The 24,974-nt window shown below is 40.4% G+C and overlaps 1 protein-coding gene across 5 annotated transcripts in view; it reads left to right on the top strand.

Moving 5' to 3' along the window:
* Positions 1–24,974, top strand: part of PRDM5 (PR/SET domain 5) — a 216,273-nt gene that overhangs the window by 13,028 nt on the left and 178,271 nt on the right. For all 5 annotated transcript variants that reach the window (XR_006710158.1, XM_045468690.1, XM_045468698.1 and 2 more), the window contains exon 2: positions 10,895–10,978. Coding sequence is in view for 4 of the 5 variants with exons in the window: in XM_045468690.1 (XP_045324646.1) it covers positions 10,895–10,978 (84 nt within the window). In the remaining variant the exon portion in view is untranslated. The remainder of the gene's footprint in view (positions 1–10,894; positions 10,979–24,974) is intronic.

A 24,974-nucleotide genomic window follows, 5' to 3' on the forward strand; every position in this document is an offset into this window, starting at 1 on the left:
GCCCTTCTTCTAGCAGCAATGGATCTTTATTTGTGTCCTAGAGGTGACAGTGTGCTGCTTCCCTTGCCCTGCCTAAAGGCTTTTCCTTATGTGGAAGAAAGGGCAGGGCAGGAGGTGTAAAGTGTTGTGTCATTCTTGTAGCGTATGCTGTTCTGCTCCTGCATGCTTGCATCCCTGAGGGAGACTGTTCTCCTGTCTGTCCCCCAATCTTTCTTGTATGGGAGATCTTTGGAGAAGACTCTGCACGTGTATGTGAACTCCACTTACGTCTGGGGCTTCCACTGGTTCTGTAAGGGCAGGCTGTCTCACACGTACCTTTAGCTGTTAAAACGTTAGTTGATTTCTTACCTGCTTGTGTGGTGACTGGCGGCTGTGCATTCTGTGATCTGTGGCAGCAGCTAAGCCAGTGCTCTCCTCAAGAAAAGTTAGGATTTTGTGGTTTATTGCCCTTTCGGATTGGTAGGGTAGGAGGGATACCCTTCTCAAATCCTTGGTGGATATTTAACTTAAGTTTTAAAATTAATGGCATTTAAAAATATTCTTACTTATTATCTTTATTACTTAATAAATCTGTCCAGTATTGAAGGAGAGGTTTTAAAATCTCCCACTCTAGTTCTTCATGCATACACACACACACACACACACACACACACACACACACACACATATATACTATATGTATTATATAATACGTACGTATTTTGGTGAAAAGTTAGTTAAGTTTTTAATTATTTAAAAATTTTTTTTTTCAATGTTTATTTATTTTTGGGACAGAGGGAGACAGAGCATGAACAGAGGAGGGGCAGAGAGAGAGGGAGACACAGAATCAGAAACAGGCTCCAGGCTCTGAGCCATCAGCCCAGAGCCTGACGCGGGGCTCGAACTCATGGACCGCGAGATCGTGACCTGGCTGAAGTCGGACGCTTAACCGACTGCGCCACCCAGGCGCCCCTTAATTATTTTTTAAAAATATACATAACCTAAAAGTGGCCATTTTAATCATTTTTTATTGAAACATAATTAACATACAATGTTATATTAGTTTTAGGTATACAGCATACTGATTCAACAATTCTGTACATGACTTAGTACTCACCACAATAAATATAGTCACTACCACTGTATAACTTTACTACAGTATTATTGACTATATTCCCCATGCTGTACTTTTTATCTCCATGACTTATTTTATAACTGGAAGTTTGTGCATTTTTAGTATTTTTAAACTTCTGTTTTCTCCCTGTTGGATCTTCTTCATGAATGTATTTTTTATTACTATATAATATTCTGCTTTATTCTGTTTAGTGCATTCAGCCATTAATTTAATTCTTGTCTGATATTGACACTATTGCCTTTCTTTGTCTGCCCATTTAAAGTCATTTTTTTTATCATTTTATCTTTTGTAATCACATGTAGCTAGATTATATTTCATAATGCAATATTACAACCTCTCATTTAATGAGGAATTTAATTCCTTCATATTTAGCATAATAGCTGATAGAACTGATTTCATTCTTGTTGTCTTTCTTTATTCTCATTACTTATTTTATATTGTTGTAACTTATTTTTAATTTTTTTTTTCAACGTTTATTTATTTTTGGGACAGAGAGAGACAGAGCATGAACGGGGGAGGGGCAGAGAGAGAGGGAGACACAGAATCTGAAACAGGCTCCAGGCTCCGAGCCATCAGCCCAGAGCCTGACGCGGGGCTTGAACTCACGGACCGCGAGATCGTGACCTGGCTGAAGTCGGATGCTTAACCGACTGCGCCACCCAGGCGCCCCTGTAACTTATTTTTAAATTTTCCTTATTTTGCGGTCTGTTCAAGTCACTGTTCATTCCTTTCTTTCTTCTGATTACTATGTTAGTTATATTCTTTTTCATTAGTGATTTGCTTACTCTTTCCCTCTTTCACAATCAGATGGATATGATTTTTTTTGTCTGATGCCTAGAGCTCAACTATGTTTTCCCACAAAAACACACAATTTCTTCTACAAGATGTCCCATTTCCCCTTTCCTTCCCTCCGCCCATCGCCCACCTTCACCCCAGCAGCTTTTGGGATGCTTTTGCCTTCCTGCTATCCTTTCCCAACAGCCCTTAAGTTTGGATGAAATGGTGTGTTATTTAATAGAATTTCTTTTAAGAGTATATCCCCATTGGTTTAAGAGTTGTTAGTTAGAGCCTATATGGTCTACACACTCTGTTAGTTGTTAATTTTGTGTGTATACACACCAGCTCCTCCTTTTCTTCTGCCATCTTCTTTCCTTTGCTCTGGTTCATTTGTTTAGTTAGAGCCTTTTTTGTGATTCTTTTTCTCATCACCATGTGGATAATATGCTCTTTGAATCTGTGTATATCATCAGGTAGCTCTCCTTCCACCTGACTGTAAAGGACTTCCTGCTGGGTAAGTGATTTTCAGGTTATTGCATTTCTCTTTCAACTCATTCTCTAAACATACTTAGTTGGAAAATCATGTTTCTTTTTTCACTCTTAAAAGTGTGTTTTGTTGTTGTTGTTGTTATTTTTTTTGAGTGCTCTACTTGAATGTCCTTAAATTCCCTTATGTAGTTAAGGTATTTCTCTTAATGATTCTGCCTCCTGTAGAAGTTCTATTTTACAGAGTGTGGTTCTCATTTTTCTGCCTGATTGTTCTCTCTCAGGCAGCTGGGCCCCTTTGTTTAGGCAGTCTGCCTTGGTTGTTTTGTCAAAGCCTAAGACCGGTAATTAGAGAGCCCTCTGTGATGTCAGCCCTTCCCTATAGGCAAGGGGTCTCTGTCACCATGAGCCTGCCCGGGCAGATAGGTTGTCAGTTCCCTGTTCCTTTGCTCTCTTGTCTCCTTGGACTTTCCTGGACTGCTGAGCATGGAAAGACTGTGGGCTGTGGCCCCCTCCCCCATCTCTGACTTTCAAACATTTCTCAGCATTCCCTAGTTTCCAGTCCTCAGCCCTCTTCTGCTGTTTTCCACTTTATTACTAAGTCCACTGGAGAGAATGCCTCACACCAGTACCTTGCCAGAGCCTAAGGCTTCACTTATGTCCCGTTGACTGTACGTGCTAGTGGCAGTTGTTTTGCTCAAAAGATGAAAGTAGCTTAGGGTTGAGTTAAGGGGAAGGTGGTGCGTACAGGTCAGCATATACTCAGAATCTCTTCTTCCTCACAGTTCTCCTGCATTTCCCATTTCATATTTATTTTATAAGGGACTCATTTCATAAAGAATGATTCTGTTATGTCTTGGGCACTGGTGTGTTTCTTTTCCTTGACATTTGCTATATCAGCTGAGAGTAATAGGGACAACTATAGGAATCTGAACCTTGGGGATTAAGTTCTCCCTATAATAAGAAGTTGGCACTTAGGCATTTACTGCTATCAGTTCAGTGGCTTAAAGTGTTGGGGTGGAAGTCTTTGTGTCCTCTTGGCCTCACGATGGCTGCTTTAGCCCCAGCTATCATGCTTTTATTATCAGTGGGGAGAGAGAAGAAGTAACCAAGGCCCAAGGGTATTCTTGCCAGCTGACTTAGCTCTCATTTAAGAGCCTTTGTGGTAGGTTCATACAATGATCTCTGCTTGCATATTGTTAGCTCTCTTCCCTATCTAAATGGGAAGCTGGTGAGTATAGTTTTTCTACCTATGTATGTTAGTACCCTCAACAAAAGGTCAGCATTCTAGTACTAAGGAGTATGGATATAGCAAGGCAACTTGCCTCTGCTCAGTCACAGTGGGGAAAGAAGATTAGATATTTTTCATCCTGAACTTTTTAGAAACATACTGTGTTGAAGGCCTAATTGTACTATAAGAACAACACATGAACAGGAGTGTAACATGGAAATATAATTATGTTCTAAGTGGGGACCCTAGTCTCCTTCTGTGAAAAATTATCATTATTTCACATATGAATGACTCAACTGCAGATTGATTCACTTTAATATAATTTATTTCATCAATATGTATATATTTTTTTATTCACTGAGGCATTTCAAAGTAAATTACAGACATTATGACGATTTTTTTCCCTCAATATTTCTGTGGAGGACATTCTCCTAAATAGCCATAATATCATTTTAATATCCAGCAAAAATAACAGTAATTTCCTAATGTCATCTAATTCCAGCCCATACTCAAACTACTCCAGTTGTCTCCAAAGTGTTTTTATAGCTGTTTGTTTTGAACCAGGATCTAATCAGGGACCACCTATTACATTTGGTTAGGTCTTTCAAATCTTAACAGTCTCCCTTTTCCCATTCCCCTTTCTGAAGAAATTAGGCTAATTGTAGAGTATCTCACAGTCCAAATTTATCTGATTGTTTTCCCAGGACTTTATTTAATGTGTTTCTCTATCTTCTGTATTTCTTTGAGTCTGGAAGCAGGGTATAGATTATTTTACCTTTTTTTTTTTTTTTTTTTTTTTTTTTGTTAAATGAAGTGACATATTAAATGCTTTTCTCTACCCTCAGGATACTTTTGACATTGTAGTAAATAGTGCCGTTTTAAGCAGTGGGAATTGCACGAAGTGTCCACCTCCCTCTCATCTGTGTTTTAACCGCGTGCTTTCTTCCTAGGAAGCACAGATCTTCCCAGGTGCTGGGTGAGAGACAGCGCAAGGGGGAAGAGGTCTGGGTGTGTTCCCTTGCCCTTTCGCCCTTGGAGGTGCCTGGAGAATTCAGCAAACACCCCTCTTACATTCCTATGGCAGACACTGGGGAATGAAGGGCTAGGTTGTTTTACTAAAGACTGCATTTTGGCAGGGGGTGTATAATGTCTGGTTTTCCCACTGTTAGTAATGCCAACACTGTTAGTAATTTTTCCATTTAAAGGGACTTGTGCTTAATAAGTAATCTGTGAGCTGACACTGTATAAGTACCTATTTCACTATCAATCTTTTACCTAATGGTCTTAGCCATTATCCATTGATAATCCTTGCCTGAATCAGTTACGTTATTAGAAATTTAAAAATGGTGATTCATTCAAATAAACAGTTCTCCTTTATTTATAAATTATCATTCCTCTGTAAAGAAGAGCTTTCCCTCATTATTTGCTGTTGTCTGGTTGTCACGAACTAGGGTATTATTGAAAAGGTAGGGCAAAATGTTAGTTCTTTCTCTCTATTAATTTTAACAAGTTGTTACCCTCTAATGAAGGCAAACAAGGTTTAATTTTCTCAGACAGTCATTAAGAATTTACCAATGTGTTTTAATCAGTTACACTTTGGTTCTCTTTGATTCTCAAATTGTTCTCTTTGATTCTCAGATTTGGTCTTTGGAGGCTGCTCTTTCTAGTAGAATTCAAGACCTGGAAGGAATCTTAGAAATCAGCTACCCCAAATCCCTAAGTTTTATAAGTGAAGAAACTGAAGTTCAGAAGTTTGTGACATCCTATTTTTTTTTTAATGTTTATTTTTGAGACAGAGAGAGACAGAGCGTGAATGGGGGAGGGTCAGAGAGAGGGAGACACAGAATCTGAAGCAGGCTCCAGGCTCTGAGCTGTCAGCACAGAGCCTGATGCGGGGCTCGAGCTCACGGAGTGTGAGATCTGACCTGAGCCGAAGTCAGATGCTTACCCGAGGAGCCACCCAGGTGCCCCTGTGACATCCTATTTTAATGGCAGAGCAGGGATTAGGATTGGGATCTCTTGAAGTCTCAGCTACTGCTTTTCCCACTGTCCTAAGAGAGATATTTGCAGTAAATCTTGCTTTCAACTTCTTACTAATACAAGCAAAATGAGAAGAAATAGCCCATATTCGTAATCATACATTTTTTTGTCTATTAAAAGTTATTGTTGGAGCTTCTAGGTGGCTCAGTCGGTTAAGTGTCCGACTTTGGCTCAGGTCATGATCTCACAGTTCGTGAGTTCAAGCCCTGAGTCAGGCTGTGTGCTGACAGCTCAGAGCCTGGAGCCTGCTTCTGATTCTATGTCTCCCTCTCTCTCTACCCCTACCCGACTCATACTCTGACTCTCTCTCTCTCAAAATAAGTAAACATAAAAAAAAAATTAAAAAAAAATTATTGTCTAGTCCAGTGGGCGGCAAATTGAATAGATTAATTATCTGCTTTATTTAGAAGCAACAAAGAAGCACCATTGTAGGCTGGGCATTGGACCAGTCTGAGAGGTGAGTTTGCCTTGGAAAGTTTGCTGTCTACAGGTTGAATTTGTCTTGCAGTCACATTTTATTTGATCTTCAGAGTTTTGAAAACTTGGAATTCATTGCCAGCATAGAAAAGTAGTCATTTCATGTATGCATTTGAGTTGTCAGCTTCTCTAAAAAATTTGCGGATACTTAGCAACATTAGGTTCCTGTTGTGATATAGCAACACTCAGTTGGAGTGGAAAAGCTTACGTGGGCATGCCCTTCCAGCTTGCCTCCAAATCACTTCCCAATGTGTCCTTTACATTTTTGTTGTTGGATGTCTGATGTTCTGCTGCTTTCCTGCCTGACCTTGTAAGCATTGGAGATAGTGACCCCTGAAAGAGCTTGAAGTGAAGAATTCTAGGAAAATTCTTGCAATGAAGGTAACATCAGTAATGTAGGCATACGTGTACAGCAAGAAAATGGGGGAGCTGACAGTTTTCCTTTTGCTAATGAGATCTTCAGGAGCTTAATCACAGAGAGTAAAACCAGTGATGACAAGAAGTTGGCTCAAAAATTTTGAAATTCTCAAGAAGATAGTTTGAAATATTGCTTTCCTTCCTGTCATTAGTTATGAATCCCACATATGTATATATATGCTTATGTATATATAATTTGTATTATAATGAATCATATGAAAAATTTTCACTTCACAGGTTGGAAATGGTCAAATATTGGCAATTTCATGGGGTTCAACTAAAAGAAAAGTAATCACATATATATGGGGTGTGTACCCCAAATCGTCCTTTCACAGGTGTGTTTTACCCAAGCAGGTTTGAAGCCCACTGAGGTAGAAGAGGCTTACTCTTAGGTTAGAATTCCCATGGGAAATGGTTAGCAAATAAAGCAGGATATGCAATAAAATTATAATTATAAGAAAGTGCTGTTTGCATAGTAGAAACAACAAGGAGCACGGAGTTAGAGAAGGGGTGGATAGCAGTTGCTAAGACCCTTAGGGGAAAGCTTCAGACCGAGAGGTAGTCTAGTAAGTACAAAATTTTCATCTAAAGTCAAATATAAATTGTTTTAATTACCTGCAGTGTTTCATACCACAAGTACTATGGATAATTAAGAGTTGGCTATTTACAGGAATCTCATATGATCTTGGGGCACCTGGGTGGCTCAGTTGGTTGAATCTTCGACTCTTGATTTCAAATCAGGTCATGATCCCAGGATCATGGGATTGAGCCCCGTGTTGGGCTCTGTACTGAGCATGAAGCCTGCTTGGGATTCTCTCTCTCTCTCTCTCTCTCTCTCTCTCTCTCTCTTTCTCTATTTCTCTCTCTCTTTCTCTCCCCTGCTTGCATGTGTGCTCTCTGTCTCTAAAATAAAAAACAAAAAGAGTTGGCTATTTACATTTTTGTAATCTTTTTTAAAAAAAAGTTTTTTTTTTACATTTATTTTTGAGAGAGAGACAGAGACAGAGAGCGAGCGGGGGAGGGGCAGAGAGAGAAGGAGACACAGAATCTGAAGCAGACTTCAGGCTCTGAGAGAGCTGTCAGCACAGAGCCTGACACGGGGCTCGAACCCACAAACCCTCCGTTCATGACCTGAGCCCAAGTCAGATGCTTAACCGACTGAGCCACCCAGATGCCGCTACATTTTTGTAATCTTTCAGCTATAGAAACTCAGGTTTATTTGATCGGATCATGCTAACATACTCACGGCATACTTACAAATTTACCTCTCCTATGTATGTTTTTGTGTCAGTGTTTTTCAAACTGGATAGCAAGCCATTAGTGAGCTGTGAGATTAACTTACTGGGTGAGAACCAGTATTTTTTTAAAAAGTGAAGTAAAGTAGAGTATAAAATGTTGGAGTGTGTTGTACAGAGTAAGGGTAGTATTGTTTCAAGAAATTTATATTTTAGTTTTATATCTGTGTTTCTATGTGTATGTGTGAATATGCCAAGCTGAGATGCAAAACGTATTTCCTACTATGGCTTGAAGAAAAACCAGAAAGCCGTATTATCATAGTTTGATAATTGAGTTTATGATAGAGTTCACTATTTTTTTTTTTTAATTTTTTTTTTTCAACGTTTATTTATTTTTGGGACAGAGAGAGACAGAGCATGAACGGGGGAGGGGCAGAGAGAGAGAGGGAGACACAGAATCGGAAACAGGCTCCAGGCTCTGAGCCATCAGCCCAGAGCCCGACGCGGGGCTCGAACTCACGGACCGCGAGATCGTGACCTGGCTGAAGTCGGACGCTCAACCGACTGCGCCACCCAGGCGCCCCTAGAGTTCACTATTAATAGTGAGGCTTTAAATTCAGAGTCCTGATTCTTATTTTGAATTTTCAGAGCATTAAGTCTTTTAATAATCTTGTTAGACATGCATCCAAGCAGTCTTTTAAACTGATTTCCAGTACATTTACCTGGGTTTCTATGTCTCCTCTTCAGTCCCTTGAACACTGCTGAGTTGATGGATTCAGGTTTTTTTTCCCTCCAGATTTGTACTGCAAAGAGAAGCTGACGGGCTAGGTCAGCTGCATTAGAAACTGTATACTTAGATTATTACCTTCTGCAATGGTTGGTAAACACTAATACATGACTAGATGGAGTGAAAAGATGAATGAACTGCATGCATTAATATCAAATCCTCAAAGTTATTAGCAAAAGCACACCTTATTTTTTGGTCTGTCTTCCAGATTGGCTTTAACATCAGTCCGTCAGTTTCTTCATTCAGTTCAGCAGTCAATGTATTGAGTGATGCATGAGCAAGGCATGGCCCACATGGCTGCTAAATGTTGTAGTTAATGGAAAGTGAGAAGGGAGGTGTGAGCCAGCCTGGGCATTGGGTCATGCAGTCATTGTCAGGGTTTTGAGTGGTGGTGTGGTGGAGTGGACAGTGCCTGAGCAGAGTAAACCGCTGGTACCTAATCCCTTCTCTGATCTTCACTAGGTGATTGACCTTAATCAAACAAGTTATTTAAACTGTTTGATTCTCAGTGTCCTCCATTGTTAAATGGGGAAATTCCCACATAGGATTATTTGGTGTGTGGCACATAGTAGTTCAGTATATATCAATTCCCCTCCCCTCTTCTTTCATTTCTGATACAGCTTTTCTTAACTGCCATTAAATACTGGTAAGTTCCCACGTTGAGGTGAAAAACGATTAGTTTTTAAAAGAAAGCATCTTTGGTGCTGTTGTGTCTGCCTGAGAAGTGATGCTAGTATGAAGTGGCTAGTGAGGCCTGGAAGGATTGGGGAAGCAGGGCTGGCTTCCAGCCTCTGAAATTTGCTCACTGAACTTTATATCACTAACTACGTTATAAATATACATTTTTCTTTTTTTTAATGTTTGTTTATTTTTGATAGAGAGACAGAGCACGAGTGGGGGAGGGGGAGAGAGAGAGAGAGGGAGACACAGAATCTGAAGCAGGCTCCAGGCTCTGAGCTGTCAGCACAAGAGCCTGACATGGGGCTCGAACCCACAAACCATGGGATCATGACCTGAGCCAAAGTTGGAAGCTTAACTGACTGAACCACCCAGGTGCCCCAATAACTGTTATTATAAATAGCAGTCTCCCTGTGTCTTTGGTGTGTTTGTGCTTGGGTTATTTAGGATTATAATCTTGATTTGAGCAATCTGTGTAGCTATTTTTTTTTTTTTTTTTTTTTGTCCTTAAGTTAACATTCAAGAATAGGTCTTCTGGCCTCTGCCTTTTTTTTTTTTTTTTTTTTTTGTAGGTTTTCAGGATCTCATTTCTTTGTTTGTAAGATGAGGGGCTGGGTTAGTGAGTTGTAATTCTTTTAAGCTTTAACCTTTTACTATTTCCAGAGTTAGGTTTTCTGTTGTTCATTAAGTAATTTATATTCCTCGAAACATTGCTTTGGTGGTTGTTTTTCCCTCCAGCAGCATTTATCAGAAGTTCTCCTGGAGATTTTGTTGGATTTTTCCTCCCCTTAAGAAGGGATGGTTCTACTGAAGAATAGGCACAGGCAGATTTGGGGGACTCTCCCAGAGGCTCTATGTTTTCTTTGCACACATTTCTACAGACTGTCTGGCTGGACAAACTCAACCGCACTCCAAGTCCCTCCAGTCTGCTTTGGTTGCCTTAGTTGAGAAAACAATGTCTCTTACCCTGGAACCTGCCTCACGAGTAAGTGCAGGGGCCAGCCACCTGTGCCTCACACCTAGGAACTTGTCAAAATGCAGCTCCCCACACCCAACTCACAGAGATTCTGATTTGAGTAAGCCCAGGATTCTGAATTTGGAACAAGCGTCGCTCTTGATTCTCATGCCAGGTGGGCTTCAAAGCTTGCACTTTGAGAAACTGGTGCACAGTGTGCTGCCTTGGCTGTTTGAGAGACTGGCAGGGCAATTTAAACTTTATTTACGAACAGTCTTCCTCTGAGAATGCCAAGCCTACTTCCTTCTTGTTCATAATTGGGATGAATTTATGATTTTTATGGAAACCAGGTGATTTTCTGCCTGGTGGGCTTGTCTCTCAAGGCAGGCAAAACTCAGTGCTTGTCATTTTAAGACCACTTGCCAGAGGCCTTGTCAGAATTTGAATGTTGTGCAATTTAACCCTTTTATGTTGGCTCCTGTGTTGTGGATTCAGGCTCTGAAGCTAAAAACAGATTAAGTTGGATTTTAAATATGTAAATATTTTGTGTTGCGTAAATTGTTTAATACTTTAAATGTGTCTCAATCATTGGGCATGAAGGTTTGGAGAAAAAAAAAAATTCCAGAAGAGAAATACATTTATGTTAGTAACTTCATTATTGTACTAACTCCTTTTCAATGTAATCATCACTACCCAGGGTGAAAAGTTTGGACCGTTTGCCGGAGAGAAGAGAATGCCTGAAGACTTGGATGAAAATATGGATTACAGGTTGATGTGGGAGGTGAGGATGTGATTGTTATTTTAAATATTTAATGTTTCTCACTATTTAGTGCAGTTATGAGGCTGAGTTAATAGGCATTGATTCCAGTTGACTAAACACTGGAATGTTTTGATTTTAAAGGACCTGAGTAGTTTGAAAGTTTAGCATTAAAAAATACTGTTGAAATATTGTACTAGACAATTCTTCCAGAACCCTGAAGTTTATGGTTCATCATTGAATATGGAGTTTTCCATACATAGGATGTTTGGATTTTAAAATAAGCCTGTTTGTGTACTGGATTAAGAATTTGATTTCTGTAAACGAAATTATACTTTTCTTTTAACTTCTATTTCTCTATTGCAGTTCTGATTGCATTGAAACAGTTCTGCACTCCATATTGGAATGAAAAATGCCACTTTAAAATTTACCTCACTTTTAGGAACATATATTTAAAGAACTATGACTCTTAGACAGTCTTTTGCAATCTGAAATTTCCCTAATGCAGGGATCTGTAATGCCAATGTATGTCTGTATATTATAAGAATTTTCATCTTAGTTTATGCCAATTATATTTGTTGTTGTTCTTTTCTAGTCATTAGAAAAAGAAGGGCTTGAGGAATAGAAAAAGAGAAGTAAAGGTATAGAGGTTGTTAAAACCTTGGAAAAGAAAACCCAGTTCCAAGAATTGTATTTGATGGATTCCATGAGTAGGGTGCCAGCTGAGCTCTGTGGGTGGGGCTGAGAGAAGCAGGATCAGTAAATCAGAAAGGGGTGGGATACTGACATTTAGAGTTACACGGAAAAAGTCTCTCTGAACATGGATGGATCAGTTCGTGTCTCCAGAGCAACAGAACCAATAGGATGGAGATACATGGTATATATTTTTTGAGGAATTGGTTCACATGATTGTTGGGATGGCAACTTGGAATTTGTAGGGCAGGCTTACAGGCTAGAAACTCAGATAGGAGTTGATGTTGTAGTGTTGAGGCAGAACATCTCTGGCAAACCTCAGTTGGCAATGAAGGCCTTTGACTGCTTGGCTGAGGGTTGGCCATATGCAGTATTGGCAATAATCTCTGTTACTTACGGTCAACTGATTGTAGGTGTTGACCACATCCACAAAATACCTTCACAGCTACACTTAGATTAGTATTTGATAAATAACTGGTTACTATAGCTTAGCTATATACATACATACATATATATATATATATATATATATATATATATATTTTTTTTTTTTTTTTACTATTAAAAATTTTTTAAAAAATTTTTTGCCATCGAGCATGAGCATGAATGAGCAGGAGAGGGGTAGAGGGAGAGAGAGAGAGAGGGGACGAGAATCTCAAGCAGGCTCCATGCCTTACACTGGGTTTGATCTCACAACCCTGAGATCATGACCTGAGCTGAAATCAAGAGTCAGACGCTCAACCAACTGAGCCACCCAGGTGCCCCACAAAATGTGTTTTGAATAATCATCCATATTGCTGAAACTGCTAGGAGTGGGGAATGGGGTGCTTGAGGAAGAGACTCTTGAAAGGTTTCTACAGTGTGGGAGATGGAAAATGGAAATTCATAATATAGTCTTCACTATAAGTGGAAAATGTTATTGAATTGCCTAACTTCACATGCTGTTTTAGTTGTTTATTTTTATGAATATAATAATATTTTCAGTGACTTTTACAATTTTTCTATAAGGTCTTAATTTTCTCAGCAGTTATTTTTTCTTTTTTTACCGTAACAGTTTTCAGAAATCAAACATCTATGTGACAAATAAAAAAAGATGACTTACATAATTTTATGAGGTTGTTAATGGCTTTTGATATTTGTCCCCAAAACTTTAGCACAGTGGGTTAATGTTTTGCACCATTGGTTGTGAGGCATTGTGAAGCAGACAATGATTGTGATTTTTATTCCTGTACTTGCAGGAAACTTAAGGAGGCTGCATCTGAACTGTTGTATAGTTGGCAGGGAAGCAGTGTAGGTCATCTGGTTTTGCATGACCTATTCCCATGGGTCTTTATTGTCTTTATGTTATTACCTGTTTTCACACACTGGTATCCCCTCTCCTCACTGCTGCCCAAACAGCTATAGATTCTATATATTACAGGTTCAGGTAATGTTACATTCACATAGTGATTGCTACTCTCTATTTTATTTTTTTACTTATGATTTAATATTCGGAGTTTGAATAAGTAATATTTGTACTTTTTACACAGTTCAGAAGAGCACTGATGAAGAGTCTCCCCTTCCTCTTTGAGCCTGCTCTTTTTTCACCTGAGACCTTTGATCCATTTAACCCCTTAGTTCCTGTGCCCATCCACTCCTCTATCTAGTCCTTCCTCCTATTAGTGTGGTTTTCAGTTTGGATCGTCAGCCAGTCCGAGCTGTGCTGCTGGGTGGGGCAGGGCAGGTGGACACCTGTCTCAGTGGTTCACCTTTTGGGGGGGGACACATAAAAAACAATCAACATGTTTTGAATTCTGAAGGTTAACGCCTGCTACTTTAATCCTATTATTTATTAAGTTAATTGAATGAGCAGCTTCCCAGCCTTGAGTCCGTTTTTATTATTTTAGCTTTGGAGGTACCAGATTCAGAAGGATCAGAGAGAAAGGAGAATAACTGGTCCTATAATCTTCTTCTCATGGAACCCTTTGAGTCCTCTCAGAGGGAGATAATGAGCCTTCCCTTCGCTGGTGTGCCCTTTGGGACTGGTTATTTAAGTCATTTCTATTATGGCCCATAGCTCCAAAGTTAACCACCTGCAGTCTTCAAAACAGGTTGTCCTTCTCAAGCCAACAGTTAACCTGGAATGTGAACCAGATACTTATGATAGTCTGGAAAATGATGTCCTGTGAGAGAGCACGTGGCATCGCTCTTTCTCTTTTTATATTGCACTTTGCTTATAGTGCCAACAGTTCTGGGGGACAGGGCCAGGAACCCCTAGGTGGCCATGTCATACCAAAGAACTTGGAGGCGCCAGTTAGGATTGAGCCTGCTGGTGTGTGTGAGCCCCTGTCAGTTTGGGACTGGTTTAATGGGGTCAGTGGGGAGCATCGATGCCATCTGCTGCAGCCTCCTTCCCTCCCTCCAAGGGCACAGCTTGGAGACCTACTGATGTCCACTGCTTCAGAGCTGTCAGCAGCACCTCAGCCTCTTTCCGTGTTGGCCGCCAAGATTTGATATTCGGGTCTGAGGAGACTCATCTGTCCTTAAGGTTTCTTGATAACCTCAGGTTTTTGCTTTTCTTTTAGAATTAAGTGCCTTAGTAGAAGAATTCTGTATTTCTTGGGCCTTAGGCCACTCATAGAGCTTGAGGTTGGAAACCAGTGCCTGACTGACTATAAATACTTCCTATGGATAATTTAGTGGAACGAGCCCCGTTGTCTATAGTGTATTCCATTCTGTAGAATAGTCTTTATGTACTTTTTTCCAGATGGTTTCTAGCTTGTGGTATATTTCAGCCTTGCTCAAAGACCAAAATCCATTCTTGTACTGTTGCTAAAACTCTCAATCATCCTTTATTTTTAAATCTTCAAGAGCTTCTTTTTCTCTAATATTTCCCTTGGTGTTTCAAGTCAGTTCAGATACCTCCTCTCCAGGCGCTGGCTCTTATGCTTCCTGCACATACTTTTTAGTTTTGGCACCTATAGAATGCAACACAGATTGCACATTTTCCTTGCTACCTGCCCAGCTTATTATTCAGATATCCAAAGTGGCCTCTGGTGAATCTGGTTCTGCTTGAATCCTGCAAATAGCTCTGCTCTTTTTGCAGTGGGTCTTCCCTTCCCTTCCCTTCCCTTCCCTTCCCTTCCCTTCCCTTCCCTTAGCATCCTCTTCTAATACCTGTAAGAGATTTTTGTTTCGAAACTGGCCTGGTAAGTTCTTGAAACTTGGTGTCATCCTGATATTTCTTTTTTTTTTTATGTATCCAACTTTATTCTGTAAAATTCTACTTTTCATATAACACTCAAATATGAATACAATTCAGCAAAGTTCTTTAACAATTTGTAACAAAGGTCACCTTGTCTACATTGTCCACTAGCTTATTCCTCATTTCCTTTTGAGACCTCATAAGAATGGTCTTTACTACCCAATTTCCACTATCACTCCCTTCAGAGTTATTTAGGTGTTTTCTAAGATGGTTGAAACTTCCTCTGCAGTTCTCTTCTTTTCATTCTGAGCCCTCAAAACAACTATTTTAAAGGTTCATTCATGGAAATGTAGGCTTTTTCTATCAGGTGCCTCCAAACTCTTCCATCCTATATTACCTAGTTGCAAAGCCGTTTCTATATTTTTAGGTCTGTTATGGTAGCAACCTACTCAACACAATTTTCTTTTTAGTCTGAGCTGCTGTAACAGAACATCATAATAAGGGTGGGTTATAACAACATGAAGATATTTCTTAAAGTTTTAGAGACTGACACATTCCAAATGAAGGTGCTGGCAGATTCCATGTCTAGTGAGATATCTATTCTGTTTCATAGATAGCCACTTTCTTTTTTTTTTTTTTTTTATTATATGAAATTTATTGTCAAATTGGTTTCCATACAACACCCAGTGCTCATCCCAAAAGGTGCCCTCCTCAGTACCCATCACCCACCCTCTCCTCCCTCCCACCCCCCATCAACCCTCAGTTTGTTCTCAGTTTTTAACAGTCTCTTATGCTTTGGCTCTCTCCCACTCTAACCTCTTTTTTTTTTTTTTTCTTTTTTCCTCCCCCTCCCCCATGGGTTCCTGTTAAGTTTCTCAGGATCCACATAAGAGTGAAACCATATGGTATCTGTCTTTCTCTGTATGGCTTATTTCACTTAGCATCACACTCTCCAGTTCCATCCATGTTGCTACAAAAGGCCATATTTCATTTTTTCTCATTGCCACGTAGTATTCCATTGTGTATATAAACCACAATGTCTTTATCCATTCATCAGTTGATGGACATTTAGGCTCTTTCCATAATTTGGCTATTGTTGAGAGTGCTGCTATGAACATTGGGGTACAAGTGCCCCTATGCATCAGTACTCCTGTATCCCTTGGATAAATTCCTAGCAGTGCTATTGCTGGGTCATAGGGTAGGTCTATTTTTAATTTTCTGAGGAACCTCCACACTGCTTTCCAGAGCTGCTGCACCATTTTGCATTCCCACCAACAGTGCAAGAGGGTTCCTGTTTCTCCACATCCTCTCCAGCATCTATAGTCTCCTGATTTGTTCATTTTGGCCACTCTGACTGGCGTGAGGTGATACCTGAGTGTGGTTTTGATTTGTATTTCCCTGATAAGGAGCGACGCTGAACATCTTTTCATGTGCCTGTTGGCCATCCGGATGTCTTCTTTAGAGAAGTGTCTATTCATGTTTTCTGCCCATTTCTTCACTGGGTTATTTGTTTTTCGGGTGTGGAGTTTGGTGAGCTCTTTATAGATTTTGGATACTAGCCCTCTGTCCGATATGTCATTTGCAAATATCTTTTCCCATTCCATTGGTTGCCTTTTAGTTTTGTTGGTTGTTTCCTTTGCTGTGCAGAAGTTTTTTTATCTTCATAAGGTCCCAGTAATTCACTTTTGCTTTTAATTCCCTTGCCTTTGGGGATGTGTCGAGTAAGAGATTGCTACGGCTGAGGTCAGAGAGGTCTTTTCCTGCTTTCTCCTCTAAGGTTTGGATGGTTTCCTGTCTCACATTCAGGTCCTTTATCCATTTTGAGTTTATTTTTGTGAATGGTGTGAGAAAGTGGTCTAGTTTCAACCTTCTGCATGTTGCTGTCCAGTTCTCCCAGCACCATTTGTTAAAGAGGCTGTCTTTTTTCCATTGGATGTTCTTTCCTGCTTTGTCAAAGATGAGTTGGCCATACGTTGGTGGGTCTAGTTCTGGGGTTTCTATTCTATTCCATTGGTCTATGTGTCTGTTTTTGTGCCAATACCATGCTGTCTTGATGATGACAGCTTTGTAGTAGAGGCTAAAGTCTGGGATTGTGATGCCTCCTGCTTTGGTCTTCTTCTTCAAAATTCCTTTGGCTATTCGGGGCCTTTTGTGGTTCCATATGAATTTTAGGATTGCTTGTTCTAGTTTCGAGAAGAATGCTGGTGCAATTTTGATTGGGATTGCATTGAATGTGTAGATAGCTTTGGGTAGTATTGACATTTTGACAATATTTATTTTTCCAATCCATGAGCAGGGAATGTCTTTCCATTTCTTTAAATCTTCTTCAATTACCTTCATAAGCTTTCTATAGTTTTCAGCATACAGATCCTTTACATCTTTGGTTAGATTGATTCCTAGGTATTTTATGCTTCTTGGTGCAATTGTGAATGGGATCAGTTTCTTTATTTGTCTTTCTGTTGCTTCATTGTTAGTGTATAAGAATGCAACTGATTTCTGTACATTGATTTTGTATCCTGCAACTTTGCCGAATTCATGTATCAGTTCTAGCAGACTTTTGGTGGAGTCTATCGGATTTTCCATGTATAATATCATGTCATCTGCAAAGAGCGAAAGCTTGATTTCATCTTTGCCAATTTGGATGCCTTTGATTTCCTTTTGTTGTCTGATTGCTGATGCTAGCACTTCCAACACTATGTTAAACAACAGCGGTGAGAGTGGGCATCCCTGTCGTGTTCCTGATCTCAGGGAAAAAGCTCTCAGTTTTTCCCCGTTGAGGATGATGTTAGCTGTGGGCTTTTCATAAATGGCTTTTATGATGTTTAAGTATGTTCCTTCTATCCCGACTTTCTCAAGGGTTTTTATTAAGAAAGGGTGCTGGATTTTGTCAAAGGCCTTTTCTGCATCGATTGACAGGATCATATGGTTCTTCTCTTTTTTTTTTTGTTAATGTGATGTATCACGTTGATTGATTTGCGAATGTTGAACCAGCCCTGCATCCCAGGAATGAATCCCACTTGATCATGGTGAATAATTCTTTTTATATGCCGTTGAATTCGATTTGCTAGTATCTTATTGAGAATTTTTGCATCCATATTCATCAGGGATATTGGCCGGTAGTTCTCTTTTTTTACTGGGTCTCTGTCTGGTTTAGGAATCAAAGTAATACTGGCTTCATAGAATGAGTCTGGAAGTTTTCCTTCCCTTTCTATTTCTTGGAATAGCTTGAGAAGGATAGGTATTATCTCTGCTTTAAACGTCTGGTAGAACTCCCCTGGGAAGCCATCTGGTCCTGGACTCTTATTTGTTGGGAGGTTTTTGATAACCGATTCAATTTCTTCGCTGGTTATGGGTCTGTTCAAGCTTTCTATTTCCTCCTGATTGAGTTTTGGAAGAGTGTGGGTGTTCAGGAATTTGTCCATTTCTTCCAGGTTGTCCAATTTGTTGGCATATAATTTTTCATAGTATTCCCTGATAATTGTTTGTATCTCTGAGGGATTGGTTGTAATAATTCCATTTTCATTCATGATTTTATCTATTTGGGTCATCTCCCTTTTCTTTTTGAGAAGCCTGGCTAGAGGTTTGTCAATTTTGTTTATTTTTTCAAAAAACCAACTCTTGGTTTCGTTGATCTGCTCTACAGTTTTTTTAGACTCTATATTGTTTATTTCTGCTCTGATCTTTATTATTTCTCTTCTTCTGCTGGGTTTGGGGTGTCTTTGCTGTTCTGCTTCTGTTTCCTTTAGGTGTGCTGTTAGATTTTGTATTTGGGATTTTTCTTGTTTCTTGAGATAGGCCTGGATTGCAATGTATTTTCCTCTCAGAACTGCCTTCACTGTGTCCCAAAGCGTTTGGATTGTTGTATTTTCATTTTCGTTTGTTTCCATATATTTTTTAATTTCTTCTCTAATTGCCTGGTTGACCCACTCATTCGTTAGTAGGGTGTTCTTTAACCTCCATGCTTTTGGAGGTTTTCCAGACTTTTTTCTGTGGTTGATTTCAAGCTTCATAGCATTGTGGTCTGAAAGTATGCATGGTATAATTTCAATTCTGGTAAACTTATGGAGGGCTGTTTTGTGACCCAGTATATGATCTATCTTGGAGAATGTTCCATGTGCACTCGAGAAGAAAGTATATTCTGTTGCTTTGGGATGCAGAGTTCTAAATATATCTGTCAAGTCCATCTGATCCAATGTATCATTCAGGGCACTTGTTCCTTTATTGACCGTGTGTCTAGATGATCTATCCATTTTTGTAAGTGGAGTGTTAAAGTCCCCTGCAATTACCACATTCTTATCAATAAGGTTGCTTATGTTTATGAGTAGTTGTTTTATATATTTGGGGGCTCCGGTATTCGGCGCATAGACATTTATAATTGTTAGCTCTTCCTGATGAATAGACCCTGTAACTATTATATAATGTCCTTCTTCATCTCTTGTTACAGCCTTTAATTTAAAGTCTAGTTTGTCTGATATAAGTATGGCTACTCCAGCTTTCTTTTGGCTTCCAGTAGCATGATAAATAGTTCTCCATCCCCTCACTCTCAATCTAAAGGTGTCCTCAGGTCTAAAATGAGTCTCTTGTAGACAGCAAATAGATGGGTCTTGTTTTTTTATCCATTCTGATACCCTATGTCTTTTGGTTGGCGCATTTAATCCATTTACATTCAGTGTTATTATAGAAAGATACGGGTTTAGAGTCATTGTGATGTCTGTATGTTTTATGCTTGTAGTGTTGTCTCTGGTACTTTGTCTCACAGGGTCCCCCTTAGGATCTCTTGTAGGGCTGGTTTAGTGGTGACAAATTCCTTCAGTTTTTGTTTGTTTGGGAAGACCTTTATCTCTCCTTCGATTCTAAATGACAGACTTGCTGGATAAAGGATTCTCGGCTGCATATTTTTTCTGTCTAGCACACTGAAAATCTCGTGCCAATTCTTTCTGGCCTGCCAAGTTTCAAAAGAGAGATCCGTCACGAGTCTTATAGGTCTCCCTTTATATGTGAGGGCACGTTTACCCCTTGCTGCTTTCAGGATTTTCTCTTTATCCTTGTATTTTGCTAGTTTCACTATGATATGTCGTGCAGAAGATCGATTCAAGTTACATCTGAAGGGAGTTCTCTGTGCCTCTTGGATTTCAATGCCTTTTTCCTTCCCCAGTTCAGGGAAGTTCTCAGCTATTATTTCTTCAAGTACCCCTTCAGCACCTTTCCCTCTCTCTTCCTCCTCTGGGACACCAATTATGCGTATATTATTTCTTTTTAGTGTATCACTTAGTTCTCTAATTTTCCCCTCATACTCCTGGATTTTTTTATCTCTCTTTTTCTCAGCTTCCTCTTTTTCCATAACTTTATCTTCTAGTTCACCTATTCTCTCCTCTGCCTCTTCAATCCGAGCCGTGGTGGTTTCCATTTTGTTTTGCATTTCATTTAAAGCGTTTTTCAGCTCCTCGTGACTGTTCCTTAGTCCCTTGATCTCTGTAGCAAGAGATTCTCTGCTGTCCTCTATACTGTTTTTAAGCCCAGCGATTAATTTTATGACTATTATTCTAAATTCACTTTCTGTTATATTATTTAAATCCTTTTTGATCAGCTCATTAGCTGTTGTTATTTCCTGGAGGTTCTTCTTAGGGAATTCTTCCGCTTGGTCATTTTGGATAGTCCCTGGCGTGGTGAGGACCTGCAGGGCACTTCCCCTGTGCTGTGGTGTATAACTGGAGTTGGTGGGCGGAGTTGCAGTCAGACCTGATGTCTGCCCCCGGCCCACCGCTGGGGCCACAGTCAGACTGGTGTGTGCCTTCTCTTCCCCTCTCCTAGGGGCGGGATTCACTGTGGGGTGGCGTGGCCCGTCTGGGCTATTTGCACACTGCCAGGCTTGTGATGCTGGGGATCTGGCGTATTAGCTGGGGTGGGTAGGCAAGGTGCACAGGCTTAGCTCGCTTCTCCTTAGGTGATCCACTTCAGGAGGGGCCCTGTGGCAGCGGGAGGGAGTCAGATCCGCTGCCGGAGGTTTGGCTCCTCCGCAGAAGCACAGAGTTGGGTGTTTGCGCGGAGCGAGGAAGTTCCCTGGCAGGAACTGGTTCTCTTTGGGATTTTGGCTGGGGGATGGGCGGGGGAGATGGCGCTGGTGAGCGCCTTTGTTCCCCACCAAACTGAGCTCTGTCGTCCGGGGGCTCAGCAGCTCTCCCTCCCTTTGTCCTCCAGCCTTCCCGCTTTCCGAGCAGAGCTGTTACCTTATGACCTCCCAGACGCTAAGTCGCGCTTGCTGTCGGAACACAGTCCGTCAGGCCCCTCCGCTTTTGCCCGCCAGACTCGGGGGCTCTGCTTGGCCGGCGAACCGCCCCTCCGCCCCAGCTCCCTCCCGCCAGTCCGTGGAGCGCGCACCGCCTCGCCGCCCTTCCTACCCTCTTCCGTGGGCCTCTCGTCTGCGCTTGGCTCCGGCGACTCCGTTCTGCTAATCCTCTGGCGGTTTTCTGGGTTATTTAGGCAGGTGTAGGTGGAATCTAAGTGATCAGCAGGACGTGCGGTGAGCCCAGCGTCCTCCTACGCCGCCATCTTCCCAGAATCCATCATCCTGATATTTCCAGTGGAGTCATTCATTCCTGAACTTTGCATCTATTCTGAGATCTGGGAAGGTCTCAACCCCATCCCCTGCCTCTCTCCCACTTATGGTAGTCTATGTTTGCCTCTCAGTTTTGAACAGTTCAGTGGGTGCAGTTGGGTATTCAGTGGTATGATTTGATGCAGGTTAAGCTAAAATACCATGCCATGGTTCAGTAATATTAGGTGGTGCTCTGGACAAAAAGTTGTTGTCAGCTAGTTAGGAACTCATGTGCAGAATTCCAAATAACCAGGTAAAACCTGGAGAGTCAGGTGAAATATCCAAATTCTGGGTGATCCTTTTTTTTTTTTTTAATGTTTATTTATTTATTTTGAGAGACAGAGTGTGAGCAAGGGAGGGGTAGAGAGAGAGAGAGAGAGAGAGAGAGAGTGAGAGAGAATCCCAAGCAGGGTCTATGCTATTAGCATAGAGCCCATCATGGGACTCAATCTCACGAACCTGAGCCCAAATCAAGAGTGGGATGCTTAACTGACTGAGCCATTCAGGTGCCCTTGGGTGACCTTTTTATAAGAGAAACTAAAATCTCTTTTACCTAATTTTTTTTTAACATTTATTTATTTTGAGAGACAGAGACAAAGCATGAGTGGGGTAGGGGCAGAAAGAGAGGGAGACACAGAATCTGAAGCAGGCTCCAGGCTCTGAGCTGTCAGCACGGAGCCTGACGCGGGGCTCGAACCCACAAACCGTGAGATCATGACCTGAGCCAAAGGTGGACCCTTAACTGACTGAGCCACCCAGGCACTCCCAAATCTATTTTACTTAGATACAAGTTGATTTCTTGCTATTAAACCTTAGGTGAAAAGTATCTACAACTTAGTAGAAAAGTAATTTTAGAGCATTAGGAAGACAATGAAACAGGGCTTAAACTTTGCTTTTTAAAAGTCCATGCTCTTACTCTTTTCTTCTATTGTATTTTTAATTTTAATTTTATTTATTTATTTTTTAATTTACATCCAAGTTAGTTAGCATATAGTGCAATAATGATTTCAGGAGTAGATTCCAGTGATTCATCCCCTATTTATAACACCCAGTGCTCATCCCAACAAGTGTCTTCCTTAATGCCCCTTACCCATTTAGCCCATCCCTCCCACCCACAACCCTTCCAGCAACCCTCAGTTTGTTCTCTGTATTTAAAAGTCTTTTATGTTTTTCCCCACTCCTTGTTTTTATATTATTTTTGCTTCCCTTCCCATATGTTTATCTGTTTTGTTGGCCATATGTTGCTGGGCCCACTTCTGGGTTCTCTAGAGCTCTTACTCTTAAGGAGCTTGTGGTCTTGTAAGGGTTTCAGAAGTAACACACTCTAGGATGCACAAAGTATGATGAGCATAGTCAGCTTTACCTGTATTATTATGACTTAATGGCATTTAAATAGTTTTATATTTGTTTATTTTTCTGAATCTGTTGCCTTGAGGATTGATGAGAACAGCTACATTTTTTATATCAGAGGCTAGTGGCATTACCTAGTGGCATTTACCATCAGAGGACTATTGGTCATTACATTCTACTAGGTAGCTGCATTTCACAAAATGTAAAATATCAAATAATCATAGTTCTTCTAGATTTTTGTTAGCAGAAAAGCTTTTGTACCTCTGGGTAAATAACATGTTTTCTAAAAAATAGCTATAGAAATATGATTATAAGATTTGCAGGTGTTTTGTAAGAATTATTAATCTCCTACAGTTACAGTGAATTATTATTTCAAAATACAGTAAATGTACATACCAGGTGAGCTGGGTCCTGTTCTGTGATTGGTCTTTAAACATGGTTTGTTTTGGGCAACTTCTTTCCCAACCCCCAGGCCTTAGACACTGGTGATGTTTCCTAATTAATAACCCTTCTCTCTATCTCTCTTTGGTTCTAATCAAGGAAGAAAGATAGGAGCCAATTGTAGATTAAAATATCTACCTCATTAAGTCAGATAGAGAAAGACAATTACCATATAATTTTACTCCTATGTGGAATTTAAGAAACAAAACATTTGAGCATATGGGAAGGGGAAAAAAAGAGAGAAAGGGGGAAACAAATGAGAAGAGAATCTTTACGATAGAGAACAAACCTGAGGGTTGATGGAGGGAGGTGGGTGGCAGAGGGGCTAAATGGGTGGGTATTAAGGAGGGCACTTGTCATGTTGAGCACTGGGTGTTATATGTAAGTGATGAATCATTAAATTCTACTCTTGGACATTATTATACTATATGTTAACAAACTAGAATTTAAATAAAAATTTGAAAAAGAAATCTATCTCATTAATGAGCATACAGTGGCTCTCTAAGTTCATGGCTCTAGAAAAGCTGGATTGGAGAATGTGATTGGGACCACAGTCAGAGTGAGGACTTTATACTCTGCTTCTTAAATCTTGACCTTTGCACCGGAAGTGTACAAAGTGGGGCCTTTATACTTTGTGTTTTAAATCTTCGCCTTTGCAGGCAACAGTTGGGCCTGCAGTGTAGATTCTCAATATATTTGCCCATTGATTACATGGAGAATTGTGGCCTGACTCAGACATAGTTTGCAGCATAATCAGAATGGAGGATATGAGAGAGCCTGGAGAGAGACAGACAGGTCTTTAGCCTGCTGTAGAAGGCACATTTTGAGCCTGAGGGAAAGTCTACTTACTAAAACAAGGAGTTGGGCATTGAGAGGAATGACTGTGAGGGTTTCAACAGTCAAATGAAGGGAAGGAACCATGAAGGAGAGAAACCCAAAGTGACTATATCTCTAATTTACCTCTCTCATTGAGGAGAAAGTAAGGAAATGTGAAGAGGGGGGATTAAGAGTTTTTGACTAAGAATACATATAGAATTAGTTTTTCTCTTTTTTCATACCGAAAAGCAATATAGCCACAAAAATAGGCGTAGCAAGTGAAGCATGATACAATGAGGGAGGATACCAGGGTCAGGAAATAATCAATCTGGCTTTACCCTGAGGATAAAGCAAGGCCCTTATTCTCTTGGGACTTATGTTTCAGTAGGGAAAGTTAGACATAAATCACCCCTATGAAGTAATACAATGATGGGGCTCCTGGGTGGCTCAGAGCCCTGAACTGGGCACTGTGCTGACAGCTCAGAGACTGGAGCCTGCTTCGGATTCTGTGTCTCCCCCTCTCCCTGCCCCTCCCATGCTCATGCTCTGTCTCTCTCTCTCTCAATAATAAATAAACGTTAAAAAAAAAAAGAATACAAAGATAAGTAGTCATGTGGATATAAAGAAAAAAAAATAGGGCAAGAAAATTTACGTCAGATAAGAGCTTGAACACATTGATACTACTGCTGAGATCTACAAAGACAGATTTGTGTAGGGCCATCAGAACTGTTGTAGCAAGGAGTACTGCAGTGTCTGAGGCTCCAAAGAGGAGAAAACTTGGAGAGGTGAATTGACAACCTGCAGCCTGTTTTCACTTGGGAAAATGGTCAGACTTTTGCTGAGTCTGGATTATGGGCAAGAGGCTGAAAAAATCTGATCTCAGCCCATGTAGAGCTGAGAGTGTTTGAACATAGCAGAATAGGTAGAGCTTTTGGCAGACT

Source organism: Leopardus geoffroyi, chromosome B1 (genome assembly GCF_018350155.1).
Source record: "Leopardus geoffroyi isolate Oge1 chromosome B1, O.geoffroyi_Oge1_pat1.0, whole genome shotgun sequence".
Classification (NCBI taxonomy): domain Eukaryota; kingdom Metazoa; phylum Chordata; class Mammalia; order Carnivora; family Felidae; genus Leopardus; species Leopardus geoffroyi.